This window comes from Mustelus asterias, chromosome 17 (assembly GCF_964213995.1).
Source record: "Mustelus asterias chromosome 17, sMusAst1.hap1.1, whole genome shotgun sequence".
NCBI lineage: Eukaryota > Metazoa > Chordata > Chondrichthyes > Carcharhiniformes > Triakidae > Mustelus > Mustelus asterias.
The window spans coordinates 63440525-63460033 of record NC_135817.1 but is presented as its reverse complement, the minus strand read 5'-3'; the positions used below and the strand labels follow the sequence as shown (position 1 = coordinate 63460033).

Here is a 19509-nt window from a genome sequence, read left to right as displayed (position 1 = left end):
CCATTTGACCTGCCAAAATAGACCACTACGCATTTATCTGGGTTGAAGTCCACCTGCCACTTCTCCGCCCAGTCTTGCATCCTATCCATGTCCCTCTGTAACTTCTGACATCCCTCCAGACTATCCACAACCCCACCAACCTTCGTGTCGTCGGCAAACTTACCAACCCATCCCTCCACTTCCTCATCCAGGTCATTTATGAAAATGACAAACAGCAAGGGTCCCAGAACAGATCTCTGGGGCACACCACTGGTGACCGACCTCCATTTAGAAAAAGACCCATCTATACCCACTCTCTGCCTCCTTTGGGCAAGCCAGTTCTGGATCCACAGGGCAGCAGCCCCTTGGATCCCATGCCCTCTCACTTTTTCTAGAAGCCTTGCATGGGGGACCTTATCGAACGCCTTGCTAAAATCCATATAAACCACATCTACCGCTTTCCCTTCGTCAATGTGTTTAGTCACATTTTCGAAGAACTCCACCAGGCTCGTAAGGCACGATCTGCCTTTGACAAAGCCATGCTGAGTATTCTTGAGCATACTAAAGCTCTCTAAATGCTCATAAATCTTGTCCCTCAGGATCTTCTCCATCAGCTGACCAACCTCTGAGGTTAGACTCACCGGTCGGTAATTTCCTGGGCTATCCCTATTCCCCTTCTTGAAAATAGGAACCACATCCGCAATCCTCCGGCACCTCTCCCGTCTCCATCGACGACACAAAGATCATCGCCAGAGGCTCTGCAATCTCTTCCCTCGCCTCCCACAGTAACCTGGGGTACATCCCATCCAGACCCGGCGACTTATCTATCTTGATGCCATTCAAAGATTCCAGCACAACCACTTAAAGTCCACATACTCAATCTTTTCAGTCCACCGCAATCTCTTCAGTCCACCGCAGGCCCGCAGTACATCCACCCAGGTCCTTCTCCTCTGTGAAAACCGAGGTAAAATACTCATTAAGCACCTCTGCCATTTGTACTGGTTCTGTACAGACTTTCCCGCCTTCACCTTTTATAGGCCCTATTCCTTCACGTCTCATCCTTTTACTCTTCACATATTTATAGAACGCCTTAGGGTTTTCCTTAATCCTACCTGCCAAGGCCTTCTCGTGACCCCTTCTGGCTCTCCTAATTTCCTTCTTTAGTCCCTTCCTACAAGCCGTATACTCATCTAGATCCCTATCTTCGCCAAGCTCTCTGAACCTTTTGTATGCTTTCCTTTTCTTCTCGACTAGGTCCCACACAGCTTTCGTGCACCACGGTTCCTTTAACCTACCAACACCTCCCTGTCTGCTCGGAATGTTGTCCTGTAGAACTCTAGACAGACATTCCTTGAACACCTCTCTTCAGCACCTTTCCCTGAGAATACCTCCTTCCAATTTACTCCTCTAATTTGCTGCCTTATGTCTTCAAATTTCCCCTTGCTCCATATAAACGCTTTCCTAGCTTGCCTGATCCTCTCTTTTTCCAATGCAAGCATAAAGGAGATAGAGTTATGATCGCTATCCCCAAGATGCTCTCCCACTGAGAAATCTGACACCTGTCCAGTTTCATTGGTCAGTATCAGATCAAGTACAGCCTCTCCCCTTGTAGGCTTGTCCACATGCTGTGTTAGGAAACCCTCCTGAATACACCTAACAAACTCCTCCCCATCCAATCCCCTTACCCTAGGGATATTCCAATCTATGTTTGGGAAATTAAAGTCTCCCATCACAACAACTCTGCTATTTCTGCATCTCTCCAGGATCTGTTTCCTTATCTGCTCCTCCACCTCCCTGTTACTATTGGGTGGCCTATAGAAAACTCCCAGCAAAGTGATCGACCCCTTCCCACTCCGAACTTCCATCCACAGAGACTCTGTGGACAATCCCTCCACAGCATACACCTTCTCTACAGCTGTGACGCTATCCCTGATCAGCAGTGCCACTCCACCCCCCCTCTTGCCTCCCACCCTGTCCTTCCTGAAACATCAGAATCCTGGCACCTGGAGTATCCAGTCCTGTCCCTGAGACATCCAAGTCTCCGTAATGGCCCCCACATCACACTTCCAGGCATCGATCCACGCTCTGAGCTCATCCCCTTTATTCACTATACTCCTGGCATTAAAGTAAACACATCTCAATCCTTTGGTCTGAGCTCTCCCCTTCTCTATCCCCCGTCCATCCTCCCTCTTGCACTGTCTATAACCCTTCTCTGTTTGCGAGCTAACTTCCTCGCTCCCAGTCTCCTTGTCTCGATCCCCTCCCCCCAACCTATCTAGTTTAAACTCTCCCCAGTAGCCTTAGTCAACCTTCCCGCCAGGATATTGGTCCTCCTGGGATTCAAGTGCCACCCGTTTTTTGTGTACAGGTCACACCTGCCCCTAAAGAGGTCCCAATGGTCCAGGAACCTGAATCCCTGCCCCCTGCACCAGTCCCTCAGCCACACATTCATCCTCCACCTCACTCTATTCCTCCACCTCACCTTCCCGTTAATGTGAAATACAATGTTTTAATTGCATCATGCATGCTGCAGTCAGTCCACACTTTTCAGCCTTCTCACCAGCAAAGTTTGGTTGTGAAACACAAAGTACATCCAGCTGGTCAATTACAGATTTTGGCCAAGATTTTACCGGCACCGGGGAGGTGGGTTGGCATCACAAGTGCACACCCAAATGCTTCTTAAATTTTATGAGGGTCTCTGCCTGCTCCACCCTTGCAGGCAGTGAGTTCCAGACTCCCACCATCCTCTGGGTGAAAAGATTATTCCTCGTATCCACTGTAAACGTTCTGCCCCTTCTCTTAAATCTATGCCCCCTGGCCATTGATCCCTCAACCAAGGGGAAACGTTTCTCCCTATCTATTCTATCTATGTCCCTTTTAATTTTTTATACCTCAACCGTGTCCTCCTCATTCTTTGTTCCAAGGAAAACAAACTCAGTCTATCCAATCTCTCTTCATCATTAAATCTACCCTGGGTTAAACTGGCTTGTCGGCTTGTAGATGTTACAATGTCTTTGGTTGTGAGATGTTAAACTGGCCTACCTGCTTCTGTAGGTGCTGATTCCTCTTTGATTCCCCAACTGTATATATGAGCTGCCTGTATCCCTCACATTCTGTAACTCTCAAATGTGCACTGATCTTTCAGTCATCTAGGTAAGCTGTTTCTTGGTGCTAGGGCTGTTCAAACCTGATTCTGCTTCAATACCTCCTCATCTCATACTGGGAAGGTCACATCTCACCATTCCCTTTGAATGTTGGCTGCTGCAGTCACTAGGCAGGATTTTACCTGTTGCTGGGCAGATCACATCCAAGTTCTTGTTTCTGCTGTTACTAGGCAGATTCATGACAGATACCAAAGCCAGAGAAATTATAGTGGGAGTTGGGCGAAGAATTAAAATGACAAGTGACTGAAAGCTTGGGGTCACACTTGTGGACCAAATGAAATTGTTTCACAATGCAATCAGCCAATTTGTGTTTGGTCTCCCCTCTGTCGTGGAGAACACATCTATCAACTCTTAATATAAATCTGCTGGCCAGCATGCTTGTCACTTCATACTTCAAGGCCTGAAAGTGTGAAAAAACATTATCATTTAATGTTGGTTTCTTCTGGTGTGTGTTTGAAAATTTACAGGATATTTGCCAACTGGTAAGTTCCTTTCACCAGTGCAGTCTGACCTTGAAGCTTTAAAGGGCAGGCAAGCTTAAACACAGCAACAGCATAAACCTTCATTGGTCACACAACATTGTGCTCAAACTGTAATTCACCCAACCCACTGCACCAGTGCCATGCGAGATGCACTAGTCTAGCAAGTAGCCATAATACCTTGACTAGTTGTCATTTGAGAAATAATCATGGCAAAAATCTTTCCCTTTTTGTATTGTGCTTCAGATGATTCTGATTTTCCAAACCTTGGAGGCCATTTTGCTGAGGACTGCCAGTGACCTTACACATTTTAGTGCAGTGGGAATGAACATAGTGAAGATGTTGCTGCATAACTACATGAAGTTAATATATACAGCGCTCTACTCAGCAAGTCACAGGTCAGTATTGCAGAGTAAGCTGACAGCTGCTAATAAAGGAGTTGGAAAGGCAACATTTATAGTCCTTTGCTGTAGATAATCCTAAAACTCAGTCACCAATTGTTTACAGTATTATATATGTACAACTTTTCTATTTATTTCTCTCCATTTTGGTACAATGTTTTTTTAAAAAATGAATTTGCATTTATATAGACTTTTGAGGTTCTCAGAGTCCCAAAGCACTTCAGAAACAGTGGATTATTGTTAAGCATAGTTATTGTTGTTTTATAGTCAAATGTAGAAGTTAATTTGTACACTGTAAAGACACACAAATGGCAAATACATATAAAATTAATCTGCAGTTGGCCAGGATAATGGGAGAATTTCCCACTTTGTTTTGGAATATGAACTGGCATCTTTTACACCCCTCTAAACGGAGCTCGGTTTCAAGCCTGATCTGAACAAAAGCACCCCTACAGCCATGCAGCACTCGGTCAGTATTGCACTGAATTGTTAACGTATCTTAGATGCTCAAATCGAGGAGTGGGGCTTGAGCATGTAACCCTTTGAACAGTGCTACCACTGAGCTAAGCTAATACTTCCAGCCAACATCCATAGAAGGTACATCTACTCTATATATTAATTAAGATGTTTGAAATAGCAATTTAAAGAAAAGTCTGCAGATGCTGGAAATACAATTCAGAAAGTGCTAAAAATACATAGCTGAGGGGAAATAGCGAGGATTCGTTTTTCTTCAGTGAGTTTTTGTGATCCAGAGGGCATTCCTAATTGGATTGCTCCTTCAGCTTTGGCACATTGGAGCAAATGATGACCTCCTGCACTGTAAGATTCTATGATGCACAAGCATCTGAAAAAATAGGATGAATTAACATTTCTGCACCATGCATTTTATGACAACTCAGAAAGAAAGATAGGTAAATCTGTTTCCAGGATTGATCAGACCTCAGGAATGTTACTATAATAATAATATTAAAGCAAATTACTCCGGATGCTGGAATTTGAAACAAAAACTGAAAATGCTAGAAAATCTCAGCAGGTCTGACAGCATCTGTGGAGAAGGAATAGAGGATAGAAACATTTCGGGTTTGGATGACCCTTTCTCAATGCTGCACCAGACAAAACAGAAATGTTACTGTTTGTTTATGAATTCTAACAGCAGATTCATCATACCTCCTCTATTCAGCATTAATAATGTACACTATTTAGAAATATTTTTATGCTTGTCTGCAGCTTTTGTATTTAAGTGGTACCTAGATTACAAATTCTAGCCAGTGAGCATCAATCCGCGCGATGAATTCGGGGATCAGGAACTGGAGTGGAGCTGGGATAACAACACATTTTGGAGTTAATCTGTGCACATTACGCCAATGTTATCAATAGGCCCTCAATAAAATCATAATGCTTACGTGGGAGGTTTAAACTTACGATTACCAGTTTTACCCTGCACAGATTGGATCCTGATTCCAATGACAGTGCAATCAGATGGCCAGAACCACAGAAACATGGACTGTTGTGCTACACTTACCCTGATATTTACACAGATTTACTTGAAACTGCACTGGCCTATTGGTGTTTTGAAATATAGATTTTTGATAGCAATATAATTCCATATAACATCAGCTAGTCACATATTTATCATAAGACAAGTATTTTCTGTCTTGTGCTTTTAATTTGATTTTGTTTTTGCAATAGGTACAGCCGAGTGTGTTTGGGTTTAATGTCTGCAATGGTGAGCCAGGGTCCAGATGCTGCTCGGGATTTCTTGAGCCATTTTGATTTCACTAACAAAATGCTGCCAGGCTTATTGAAAAAGAGAGATAAAATGGTGAGTGCTTTATTCTGTAAAGGTTTAACCGTTTCTTATAAATGTAATTTATTTGGGGAGGTGGTAGTGTAATGGTATTGTCACTGGACTGGTAATCCAGAGACCCAGGGTAATGTTCTGGGGACCTGGATTCAACCCAAATTCAAAATTTGAATTCAATAAAAATCTGGAATTAAAACTTTAACGATCACCATGGAACCATTAGGTTCGGCATTTCGGGGCGCTTGGTGGCACAGTGGTTAGCACTGGTGCCTCACAGCACCAGGGACCCAGATTTGATTCCCGGCTTGGGTCTCTGTCCGTGTGGAGTTTGCATATTCTCCCCGTGTTTACATGGGTTTCCTCCGGGTGCTCCGGTTTCCTCCCACAATCCAAAGATGTGCAGATTAGGTGAATTGCTAAATTCTCCCTCCGTTTACCTGAACAAGCACCGGAGTGTGGCGACTAGGGGATTTTCACAGTAACTTCATTTCAGTGTGAATGTAAGCCTACTCGTGACGAATAAATAAATTTTACTTTACCTTTACTTTGTTGGTTGCCGTAAAAACCCACCTGGTACACTAATTCCTCAGAGTCCAGCACCTCTGGTGCTCAGTGCATTGTTGATATGTTGTCTTTAAGCAAAAGAAATATTAAATAACTCGTATTTTCATTGTAGTAAAACTGGCTGTGCACATATCCATAACTTTGTATAGAAAATATCCTCAGAATTGGTATTCTTAAAGACAGTGTGTTTGTTTTCTTTAGGGAAGGACTGATGTCCGCATGGCTTATATCCAGTTCACAGTTTCCTTCCTAATTGCTGGTGACCACAACATTATTAACCAAATCCTGGAGTTAAAAGGTATTTTCAGTCTTGTTATTCAGTGAGATTGTTCTATTATAGTATATATATGTCCCTGCATTAAACACTATCAAAATAGTTTCCAGACAGTTTGTATGAATACATTTTCGTCCTCGTTGAGAAATGTATGATGCGTACTGTAGTGTGGGATACTACCAAGGTTGAAAGAGATGGAGAGAAAAGCAGGTAAAGCAATACGAGATGACCAGATTGGAAATTATAAGAGGAAAGGACTGACGTTCGATAGCTTTGAAATCTTTCCGAAAAATATGTGTTAAAGAGTCGAAGACCAAGCAATAAATCTTGATTAAAATGCCGGCGATCAAAGGAGTGTGTTTTTGGAGCTTGAGAAGAATAAGGAAGAAAGTTGGGAACAGTAATGATAGTAGCAACCATAAAATGGAGACAAGAAAAGTTATAACAATAATCAAATGGTTGCTAGTTAAAATTGCATTGACCTAATTTGTGCATTTTGTTTTTAAGATTTCATTTCAGATATCTTCACTTCTGGACTAAAAGAAGATCGGATTTCTATCATAAATTTACTTTTGTCAACTTTCAAAACAAAGGTTTGTCAGTCTGGATACTGATCTTTTTAACTCATTTTTCAGCTCAAATCTTCAATAGATGTCTGGGAATCCTGATCCTCAATTTCGCAAACCCTTTGTATGTAAGGCATTATTAACAGAAAGTTATCAATGCTGCTTTGCTGTTTTAGCTGCCGCTGTTAAAATGGGAAAAAGTAACATGATGTTCAAAACTTCTGTTGATGAAGTTTACTAATCAGATCATTTGCAGCAATGCCTTAATCACTTCATCGAGTCACAAAAAATGTGACTTATTCTCACTGTTGTTACAATTTCCATTTCACTATCAACAAAGTTTTGCAACTTAAATATTATAGCTGCAATGTGGTATTGCCCCTTAAAGTCATTGCCTTCATCATGATGGGTTTAGAGTGAAAATGACCTGGACATCAGCCTGGATTTTTCTTTCTCAATAGTGGTGGACACAAAGCATATAAGTAAAATAAAGTTTATTTATTAGTCACAAGTAGGTGTCCATTAACACTGCAATGAAGTTACTGTGAAAATCCCCCAGTTGCCACACTCCGGCGCCTGTTCGGGTACACGGAGGGAGAATTTAGCATGGCCAATGCACCTAACCAACACGTCTTTCAGACTTTAGGAGGAAACCAGAGAACCCGGGGGAAACCCACGCTGACACGGGGAGAACGTGCAGACTCCACGCAGACAGTGACCCAAGCCGAGAATCGAACCCCGGTCCCTGTCGCTCTGAGGCAGCAGTGCTAACCATAATGAAACCTCCTGAGATTTTCCCCTTCCATCAAGTGCCATTTCCAATATCAACAAGTCTGAAAAACCGTGGAGGTCTGGGGAGGGGGAGAGGAGCTAGGGTTGTGGCAGTCAGGGTGTAGGAGGAGCAGGTGAAGAGGAGCCAGTGGGTGTGAGGAGCATTAATATCCACGGGACCGATTCCAGCAGCCTTTTAAAGCCATATAAAAGTGTTTTAAAAATATTTAAAAGTTTATGTCAGTTTTTAAAAATGCCATAAAAGTTGTTAAATATTTCAAAAGTAATTTTAAAAACAATTCACCTGTCACTGAGCTGAAGACTGACCTCCAGGGCATGTCTTCAGGTCTTGACGTCTCAAGGGAGCACAGTTTTGCCAACATTGCACTGCGCTGGAAAACCTCACTCTTCACCCTGACTGTAGGTCCTGCTGCAACAAGTTTTCACTGCAGCCTAAAACCAGCTAAGTACAGATTCTTTTGTATAGTCAGTGGCAAATGCTGCCATTTTGTCACTGACTGAGAACCTGGGCCTTTTTATGAAAAGACAACTGAACAAGATAACAGGATATGAAATGTAATAATGCAGCAGTATAATATGAAGGGTACCATTCTTAGCAGTGTAGAGGATCAGAAGGACCGTGGGGTCCGGGTCCATAGGACTCTTAAATCGGCCTCGCAGGTGGAGGATGCGGTCAAGAAGGCGTATGGCGTACTGGCCTTCATTAATCGAGGGATTGAGTTTAGGAGTCGGGAGATAATGCTGCAGCTTTATAGGACCCTGGTTAGACCCCACTTGGAGTACTGCGCGCAGTTCTGGTCACCTCATTACAGGAAAGATGTTGAAGCCATTGAAAGGGTGCAGAGGAGATTTACAAGGATGTTGCCTGGATTGGGGGGGCATGCCTTATGAGGATAGGTTGAGGGAGCTTGGTCTCTTCTCCCTGGAGAGACGAAGGATGAGAGGTGACCTGATAGAGGTTTACAAGATGTTGAGAGGTCTGGATAGGGTAGACTCTCAGAGGCTATTTCCAAGGGCTGAAATGGTTGCTACGAGAGGACACAGGTTTAAGGTGCTGGGGGGTAGGTACAGAGGAGATGTCAGGGGTAAGTTTTTCACTCAGAGGGTGGTGGGTGAGTGGAATCGGCTGACGTCGGTGGTGGTGGAGGCAAACTCGTTGGGGTCTTTTAAGAGACTTCTGGATGAGTACATGGGATTTAATGGGATTGAGGGCTATAGATAGGCCTAGAGGTGGGGATGTGATCGGCGCAACTTGTGGGCCGAAGGGCCTGTTTGTGCTGTGGCTTTCTATGTTCTATGTTCTATGCAATGCAGTATACATTTTTATAAATTAAATTGGTTTGTATGCCAGGTGCCCAAATCAAATATACAAATACAGTAAAACAAAATACGGATTTCAAATCTTATCTCCATGCATTTAAGCTAGGTTTCTACCAATGCTGCTGCCTAACTGCACTGAGATGTACTCTACAGTCATTCAGCCTTCACACTTTACATCATTAAGGTTTGGCTAAGATTTCTGTCTATATTTTCCCCTGGGTGCGACTGTGAGTGGAAATTCGTTGTGAGCAAGAAACAGCTTTTCATTCAGATTAACTATTTTGTGCACATTAACTGGAGGAATGTACTTGTAAGTGTGGAAAATTGTGGGTGCAAGCTCTGGATTTTCTTTTTATTTAATCGCGTCATCTTTAACCTCGAGAAGCTCTTGGTTTAAGGATTATATCAATGAGATTGAAAATTCTTTCATATCGTTTCTGTCTTCTAGGTGGTCCAAAATAAAGCCATAAGTAAAACACAGAAGGTTCGTCTTTTCAGTGCAGGTGTTTTGAACCATATTCATTCATTATATCAATGGAATGGAATTGTTGATGTCCATGTAGATAATGACAAGGTGAGTCTCTTTTTTTAAAAACAATTCTAATGGCTTGATTTCTCTGTTGTAGAATCAAAATGCCTGACTTGAACTATGACCTGCTAGTGCCATGTCTGATCTCATTCTCTTCTTAGTAGCCACTGCAATTAACTGACCTTTATCAGTATCAAGCTCCCTTCTATCTGGGGTAATCCATGGTAGGGCTGTATTTATATGCAACACCGGTAAATGGAATGAGTTTCTTTCACTGGTGTTGAGGCAGACATATTGGCTCTGGCGCTGCATTCATACAGTGCGAGTACTTTTTCTTTGTGGAATATTATATTTCAATTTGTTGTTGGTTTTTGAATAACTCCTTAATGTCAAAGAAAGGGGTGATCTGATAGAGGTGTGTAAGATGTTGAGGGGTATTGATAGAGTGGATTCTCAGAGGCTTTTACCCAGGGCTGTAATGGTTGCCACAAGAGGTCACAGGTTTAGGGTGCTGGGGAGTAGGTACAGAGGAAATGTTAGGGGTAAGTTTTTCACTCAGAGGATGGTGGGTGCGTGGAATCGGCTGCCGGTAGTGGTGGTGGAGGCGGATTCGATAGGGTCTTTTAAGAGACTTTTGGATAAGTTCATGGAAGTTAGTAAGATAGAGGGTTATAGGTAAGCCTAGTAGGTAGGGACATGTTCGGCGCAACTTGTGGGCCGAAGGGCCTGTTTGTGCTGTAGCTTTTCTATGTTCTATGTTCTAAAATTCAAATGTTAATAATTGCCTAATAGGGCACATTTGAGATTAAATCGGGTGGTTGATATTTAATTCCCTAATCCTGCAGCGAGTACCTCACATCCTGACTCCCCAAAGCCTGTCCACAATTTTCAAGGCACAAGTCAGGAGTGCAAAGAATTGCTCTCCACTTGCCTGGGTGAGTGCAGCTCCAACACTTAAGAAGGCTTGACACTGTCCAGGACAAAGCAGCCCACTTGATTAGCGCCCCATCCACAAGCATTCCCTCCTTTAACCACCGACACACAGTAGCAGCGGTGTTTACCATCTACAAAATGCACTGCAGCAACTCACCAAGTCTCCTTAGACAGCGGCTTCCTAACTCACGACCACTACCCTCGAGAAGGACAACGGCAGCAGATTTTATGGAACACCACCACCTGAAAGTGCCATCCTGACTTGAAATTAAATTGCCATTCCTTCACTGTCCCTCGGTCAAAATCCTGGAACTCCCTCCTTCACAGCGTTTTGGGTGTACCTACACCCCATGGAAGGCAGCTCACCACCACCATCTCAAGGGCAATTAGGGATAGACAATATACGCTGGCCTAGCCAGTGAAGATGTGGAGATGCCGGCGTTGGACTGGGGTAAACACAGTAAGAAGTTTAACAACACCAGGTTAAAGTCCAACAGGTTTATTTGGTAGCAAAAGCCACACAAGCTTTCGGAGCTGCAAGCCCCTTCTTCAGGTGAGTGGGAATTCTGTTCACAAACAGAGCATATAAAGACACAAACTCAATTTACATGAATAATGGTTGGAATGCGAATACTTACAACTAATCAAGTCTTTAAGAAACAAAACAGCATGAGTGGAGAGAGCATCAAGACAGGCTAAAAAGATGTGTTTTGTCTCCAGACAAGACAGCCAGTGAAACTCTGTGGGGGTTACAAATAGTGGGACATGAACCCAATATCCCGGTTGAGGCCGTCCTCGTGTGTGCGGAACTTGGCTATCAGTTCCTGCTCAGCGACTCTGCGCCGTCGTGTGTCGCGAAGGCCGCCTTGGAGAACGCTTACCCGAATATCAGAGGCCGAATTCTCATGACCGCTGAAGTGCTCCCCAACAGGAAGAGAACAGTCTTGCCTGGTGATTGTCATCATCCGTTGTCACAGCGTCTGCATAGTTTCCCCAATGTACCATGCCTCGGGACATCCTTTCTTGCAGCGTATCAGGTAGACAACGTTGGCCGAGTTGCAAGAGTATGTACCGTGTACCTGGTGGATGGTTTTCTCACGTGAGATGATGGTATCTGTGTCGATGATCCGGCACGTCTTGCAGAGGTTGCTGTGGCAGGGTTGTATGGTGTCATGGTCACTGTTCTCCTGAAGGCTGGGTAGTTTGCTGCGGACAATGGTCTGTTTGAGGTTGTGCGGTTGTTTGAAGGCAAGAAGTGGGGGTGTGGGGATGGCCTTGGCGAGATGTTCGTCTTCATCAATGACATGTTGAAGGCTCCGGAGGAGATGCCGTAGCTTCTCCGCTCCGGGGAAGTACTGGACAACGAAGGGTACTCTGTCCACTGTGTCCCGTGTTTGTCTTCTGAGGAGGTCGGTGCGGTTTTTCGCTGTGGCGCGTTGGAACTGTTGATCAATGAGTCGAGCGCCATATCCTGTTCTTATGAGGGCATCTTTCAGCGTCTGGAGGTGTCTGTTGCGATCCTCCTCATCCGAGCAGATCCTGTGTATACGGAGGGCTTGTCCGTAGGGGATGGCTTCTTTAACGTGTTTAGGGTGGAAGCTGGAGAAGTGGAGCATCGTGAGGTTATCCGTGGGCTTGGGGTACAGTGAGGTGCTGAGATGACCGTCCTTAATGGAGATGCGTGTGTCCAAGAATGCAACTGATTCCGGAGAGTAGTCTATGGTGAGTCTGATGGTGGGATGGAACTTGTTGATGTCATCATAGAGTTGTTTCAGTGATTGTTCACCATGAGTCCAAAGGAAGAAAATGTCATCGATGTATCTAGTGTATAGCATCGGTTGAAGGTCCCGTGCTGTGAAGAAGTCTTGTCCGAACCTGTGCATGAAGATGTTGGCATATTGAGGTGCGAATTTGGTCCCCATGGCTGTTCCGTGTGTCTGGATGAAGAACTGGTTGTTGAAGGTGAAGATATTGTGGTCCAGGATGAAGCGGATGAGATGTAAAATTGCATCTGGAAACTGGCAGTTGGCGCTGAGCACTGAGGCCAGTGAAACCCACATCTCTTCAATGAATTTCTAAAAAACAGGGTGAGAGCAAAATCCTTTATCGGAATTTCACAGAGGCATAGACATCTTAATTTTAAACTTGTGAAGTAATGGGCAAAGGATTTCATATAGATGTATTTAAGGATTTATACATAGCGCCATCCGTATAACTTGTCAAAATCTTCTGCTATATTTTCAGTCTGAAACTTGTGGGGGTAAACACCACGACTTAAGCGCAGAACCTAGGCTGGCATTTCAGTACTGAGCAAATATTATATTGTCAGTAGTACTGCTATTTGAATGAATTATTAAAACACGGTCCTCTCTGCCTACTCAAGTGAACCTAGAAGATTCTGTAACAGCTTTCTACAGAGCCTGAGGGAGCTCTGGCCAATATTTCTTCTTCAACCAGCACCACCAGAATAGTGTAACTGGTTGCTTTTCATTGGACTTTGCTGTACCAAGTTTGGCTGTTACATCTGTACACAAAGGACAACAGTAGCTGTGCTTTAAAAAAATAATTGATAGTGAAGCCTGTTGTGAATACTTACATTGTAAATATTTGAAAAGGGTTCCAGCATGAATGAAGTCTGTGTTTTAGATAAGAATCATAAACATAATACTGAAAATGCAATACTGAATATTGCAAAATCTAGTAAGGAATTTAGGAGAAACTTCTTTACTTCGGGGAATATTTAGAACGTGAAACTTGCTCCCACGTGCAGTAGTTGAGGCAAACCGCATAAACACAATTCTGGGGAAGATAGTTAGATGCATGGGAGAGGAAGGGTATGTTAATAAAGTGAGATGTGGGGGAGGAAGTCTCATGTGGAAAATAAACTCCAGCCAATTGGACAAATTGCCTATTTCTCTGCTGCACGTGCAATGTGATACTCTGTGAACATACTGTAAAATTAAACATTTGCATCTTTCTTAAATCCATTCAGGGTGACCAGTATTCCATAGTGGCTGGGAGAGACTTGGTTCGAGAACTTGTACACAGCTTCTTGATGGATCTCTGCTGCTCATTGAAACATGGCATCAATTTCTATGATTCTAGTTTGGGTACAGCTAAAAGGTAGGAATCTCACTGCACTGGCAGCTTTGCGCCAAAGCCACTTTTGTATGTCGTAATATTAATATTTTGGGGAGGTGATGGCATAGTGGTATTGTCACTGGACTAGTAATACAGACACCTCTGGGGACCTTGGTTCGAATCCCACCATGGCAGATGTTGAAATTTGAATTTGATAACAATCTGGAATTAAAAGCTTAAAGATGACCACGAAACCATTGTCAATTGTCATAAAAACTCATATGGTTCACTATTTCCTTTAGGAAAGGAAACCTGCTGTCCGTTTCTGGTCTGGCCTATATGTGATTACAGATTAGCTCAGTTAGCTGGACAGCTGGTTAGTAGTGATGCAGAGCGATGCCAACAGCACGGGTTCAATTTCTGTACCAGCTAAGGTTATTCATTCTCAGCCTTGCCCCTCGCCTGAGGTGTGGTGATCCTCAGGTTAAATCACCACCAGTCAGCTTTCTCTCTCAAAGGGGAGAGCAGCCTACAGGCATCTGGGACTATGGCGACTTTATCTTTTACCAAAAACAGTTATCCACCGCAACCATGTTTTCTATCCCTTTGCCAATTCTGTATTCATGTTGTCATCACATCCAGTAGCTGCAGTTTTGCTAACAAGCCTCATATGGTTATCAAACATCTTTCAAAGTTTAGTTACAGAAAATACACGGCCGTGCCCTCATCTGCCCTCTCTTTTACCTCATCAAAAAACGTAATCAAATCACTCGAATGCAAGTTCACACTGGCTCTGCTTTTATCATCGTTACTTGTCCACATAATCATTTTGAAAAGTTCCTCACCACTTACTAGCCTGTATTTGCCAGGTTTATCATTCTCCCCTTCTTCTGAATAAGGGGAGAATGAATATTTGGCAGTGTCCCCATTAGAAAATTGTGCTGGCAATTCTGCAATTTCTAGCTTTACTTCCCTCAGCAGCTTAGCAGATGTCCCATCCAGACTGGGGGCTTATCTACTTTAGTTACTGCCCGTGGTCCTTGTGCCTCCTCTTTAGATAGTTTTGTCTCATTGAGCATCCAAGCGACCTCCTCTATTCGTATAGATTTGGCAAAGCTCTCTTTCTTGGTGAACACTGATGCAAAATACTCATTTAATACTTCGGCCACAACCTACCTCCACAATAAATTTCTATTTTGGTGCCAAATCAGCCTCATCGCTTCGGTAACAATCGTTTTACTCTTAATATCTCGAGAGAAGATCTTTGGATCTCCTTTTACGTTAGCTTAAGGAATGGAATCCCTGCTAAAGGAGAAAATAGAAAAAACATCTAAAACCAAAAATATAATAATAAATAGTCAGCATTAATTTTAAAAGGAAAGGTCTTACTAAACTAATCTGTTAAATTCTTTACAGTGACACGACCAGGTTAGAAGGGGGTGAACTCACTTCGCTCTTTGTCCCCACTCTTGGGTTGGTTATAAACATTGTTTGAATTTAGAAATGAGGTGATACTATATTATCAATTCAATATATATTTATCAGTGTATGAAATAAAGCAACCAGATTCCTCGGGTTAACTAGTAAGAAGTTAGTTTTATTACCACAACTCACTTGGGTAAAAAAAACAGAAATTTTTAACAAAAAGTTTTAAAATATACAAACATGTCCAACTACCCACTAAGGCAAAAGCAACATTCGCACAAACTCCCCAGACATGCCCAAAATAGAGTATCAGATATTGCTGAAATAGCTATTTTTTGTCAAAAGTTTTTCATCGGGACATTTCTCGATAATCCAAGGGAGACAACACATCTAAACTGTATGAGAAGAGAGTGCTGTTTGGTTGGCAAGTGGAGTGACCTTTAAAATTTATGAAAGTCTCTGGCAAAGTAGACACGGAGAAGTTTTCCACTTGTGGGAAAGGGCAAAACTAGAGAGATCGTCAATATAAGATTGCCACCAAGAAAGAAAATAGGGAATTCAGAAGAAATCTCTTCACCAGAGAATGGTGAAAATGTAGAACTTCTGCCATGGAAGTGATTGGGGGTAAGTAGCTTTTTGTGGCGCCACTTGGATTCATGGAGGTTTAGCTACTTGAGCAGGGTATTTCCATTTGGCCTCTTCTTTGTTTTCACAAGTGCCTAACCATGGGTTGTAACACATCTGTCTTTACTTGGCTTCTCGGATTTTAGGGGATATTTGTTGAAATGCAGAAAGTGGTCATTAACATGAGTTGCTTCATATTTTGTTTTAATTTTTACATTGCTTATGAACTTATTGGTGTTCATTAATGGATTGTCTGCGGATCTAAAGAGATTTTTTTAATTGTGAACTATGATTGCACATGCAGGGGAGGAAATATTGCGCTGCTGAGATTTCTGCTGTGTTTAAAGACAGCCACAGAAGATGCACTGGTGGCTGACTTGATGACGAACATCCTCAAAGTGTGTCCTGATTTATTGAACAGATTCTTCAAGGAAACACAGTATTCCTTTATCCCTAGACCTAAGACAGTCTGGTTGGACAATGTCAAACTACTTCGAAAGGTAGGGAGCAACTAACTCGCTCGCAGATGCTTTCAGACTTGGTGCTGATTATAATGTATTACAGTTGTAAGACATCAATAAATTAATTCTGGAGCACATGTGAAATGCTGGTTAGCATAATCATCTAATTTCATCGTTGATCTTCATTTTTTGGTTATAACGTTTAGGTTGGAGAGTAAAGTGTTAAATGTAAGATAAATGAATAATTAAGAAACTGATAAACAACCCCAATGTAACTGCAAATCAAACAAGACTAGGAGCAAAATCTTATCAACAAATGGCTGTGTTATGAGAAAACTGGTGTGTTTACTCTGGTAAGACTGGTCGGTATTCTCTGCATATTCTACCACACTCTGACAACAAAAATCAAGGGCCTGTTATGCCGTCATGGAGGGGGGTGGGGCTTAAACACGATGGCAAAGCCTGACTACTCAGAGATCAGGGCGTCATCTTTCGGGGCCCCCTTTAATCAGAGCTCCAATATGCCTCCCTCAACCCCACCACTGAGGCCTCAGGGGCTCCCCTCCCCACCCACGATTGGAGCGAACATTCACTCGGAGTTCTACCCCCCACGATCATCAGCCCCTTCTCTCTTTGGCCCCACCCCCCAGTGTGATCATCAGCCCCTTCTCTCTTTGGCCCCACCCCCCAGTGTGATCATCAGCCCCTTCTCTACCCGCCTCCCAGCCCCCAAAATGATTGTCGGCCCCTTCTCTCTTTGCCACCACCCCTTGCTCAATCACTGTGAGCGTGAACCTGATGATGTCGCCAGCGAGGGGGCAAAGAAGGTCTGAAAGCATGTCCTCACTAGTGAGAACTGATACTTCCGGGCCTTGAATCCCCACCGGCAACCTCGCAGACGGCGAATGTGGGCTCAAGATTTTGCCCTAGGTTTAATTAACCTGTCTTACAAGGTCAGAGGATAAAATGTGAAGGCATTGAGCAATGAATGACCCATCTTTCAGCTTGTAAGAAATCAGAAGATCTATCCTTCATTAAAACATTTAAGTTGTTTATGTAAGTCTCAGATGAAAGGAAGCTGAAAGCCAATTGTAAACAAGAGAGTTCCTTTAAAGGGCCATCAATTCTGGGAGAGGAGGGTTGCAAAACTCCATAAGAGATATAAATTAGTTGTATAAGTTACAGAATCAAAGAGTTAATATTGTAGGTAAAATGATTAATTCACATTCTTTTTTGAGAACATCACAAAACATGCCACGTTGTTATGGAGATGGACTATGGGGGAATAGAAGGTTCATTTGTTTAATTTAGCTGGGTGTTTCTCACAGAAGGCAGCTTTAGTTTGATATAGACTGCAGCTCGCTGAGCTGGAAGAGCCAAAGAAGATGAATGTTAGTTATACCTGCTCTGCACCTAAAGCGGAAAAAGCACTATCCTTATCACTCATTGCGTGCAATGCAGATGGGGGACCTGAGCTCAGTTTGAAATTTGTACGGGGAGGAAGAGGAAGATTTGCCTAGTTTGAAGCTAGAGGAAGAAACCTACAATGGTCTTCACAGAGCCTTGTTGGCAGAAATCATTTTGCAGAGTTGGAAGGCGGTGAGAAGGTAATTTGGTACCTGCCAGCAACCAGACCAAGGAGTCGGCAACTTTGAGGCCTTAAAGAAAAATGACAGGGCTTAGTCATAAAATGAAAGAAAGGATCCACATAAAATCTTATCTTAAAGCATTGGAGGAACATCGAGGAGAATTAAAGTGAATTCCAGAGAGTTGTGGCATTCCTTTGGGTTGGTCCTTAAAGTCATGAATGAAGTTTCAAGAGTCTTGTAATATAAATGGGCACTCTGGGGACAAATAAAAAGGAGATATATGTTTATAGCATAAATCTTTGTAAGCTATAGTATTAAGTGATCAGTACTTCCTTTAATTGTTTCATTCCTCTTTATATACAGAGAAGTTTGTTTTAGTTTAAAAAATGAAATATTGTGGCATAGCTTCTTTTAGTGGATCAGTGGGTGTTCCGATTTCTCTTAACGTTAACAAACCCTAACAGACCGTTCAGTAGTTCTATCATCATGGGGTGAAGGATATGTGAAAACATATCCGGGGTGGCACAGTGATTAGCACTGCTGCCTTACAGTGCCAGGGACCCGGGTTCAATTCCCAGCTTGGGTCACTCTATGTGGAGTTTGCGCATTCTTCCTGTGTCTGCGTGGGTTTCCTCCGGGTGCTCCGGTTTCCTCCCACAGTCCAAAGGTGTGCAGGTTAGGTGGATTGGCCATGCTAAATTCTCCTTCAGTGTACAGGAACGCCAGAGTGTGGCGACTAAGGAATTTTCACAGTAACTTCATTGCAGTGTAAATGTAAGCCTACTTGTGACTGATAAATAAACTTTAACTCAAGGGCAAACTCCTGTTCAATTACTTTAGAAAATATCCACGCAAAGAGAACAGTTTAAAACACTGGTGCTATGTCCATTAATTCATGCAATGAATTTATATTAATTGGTTTCAATGGAATCAATGAACCTGGGACTATGGGTTTGATGCATTAACAACACAAGTGTTTGAAAGACAAACAGGAAATGCTGGACATTCGATAGGTCAGGCACCATCTGTAAAGAAAGGAGGAATCTTAGTAAGAAAACAAAAATGCTATGCCTGTGAAAGAGCACTTAATTGATTTGTAATCAATAAATTTGGAAAGGTCTGGACTTCCTTTGATAATGACAACAAAGCTGCTGGTGTACATCACCATTGCTGCACTGAAACTGACAGCAATTTCTAAGCTCGCGCGAGCGCAGAATAATGCGGAAATCCAGAGGTTGCTGTCTGTGACTTTGTTTCGGTTCACTGTTGAGACACTACCAGAAAATATCAAAGGGAAATCTATAATTTGACAAGAACATGCACTCTTAATTACTCTTTTTACATCAAGGCACTGTTGGTCTTGATGTAAAAATCCTTGAAAGAGGTCTAATCGGGTTTTCAATCACATATTGACTTCATAATTACTGCTAAACACCCTCACTGACACTGAAAATCTAATTTTATATTTGTGGAATGTCAAGTTTCTCCATAATAAAATGCACATTTCAGTAAAATCTTTTTTTT

At 42.7% G+C, this 19509-nt stretch overlaps 1 protein-coding gene across 2 annotated transcripts in view; it reads left to right on the top strand.

The window, feature by feature from the left end:
* Nucleotides 1-19509, top strand: part of urb1 (URB1 ribosome biogenesis homolog) — a 105474-nt gene that overhangs the window by 2356 nt on the left and 83609 nt on the right. For both annotated transcript variants that reach the window (XM_078232825.1, XM_078232826.1), the window contains exons 3-9: nt 3869-4020; nt 5713-5845; nt 6593-6689; nt 7173-7258; nt 9792-9917; nt 13798-13928; nt 16240-16435. In XM_078232825.1, coding sequence (XP_078088951.1) covers nt 3869-4020; nt 5713-5845; nt 6593-6689; nt 7173-7258; nt 9792-9917; nt 13798-13928; nt 16240-16435 — 921 coding nt within the window. The remainder of the gene's footprint in view (nt 1-3868; nt 4021-5712; nt 5846-6592; nt 6690-7172; nt 7259-9791; nt 9918-13797; nt 13929-16239; nt 16436-19509) is intronic.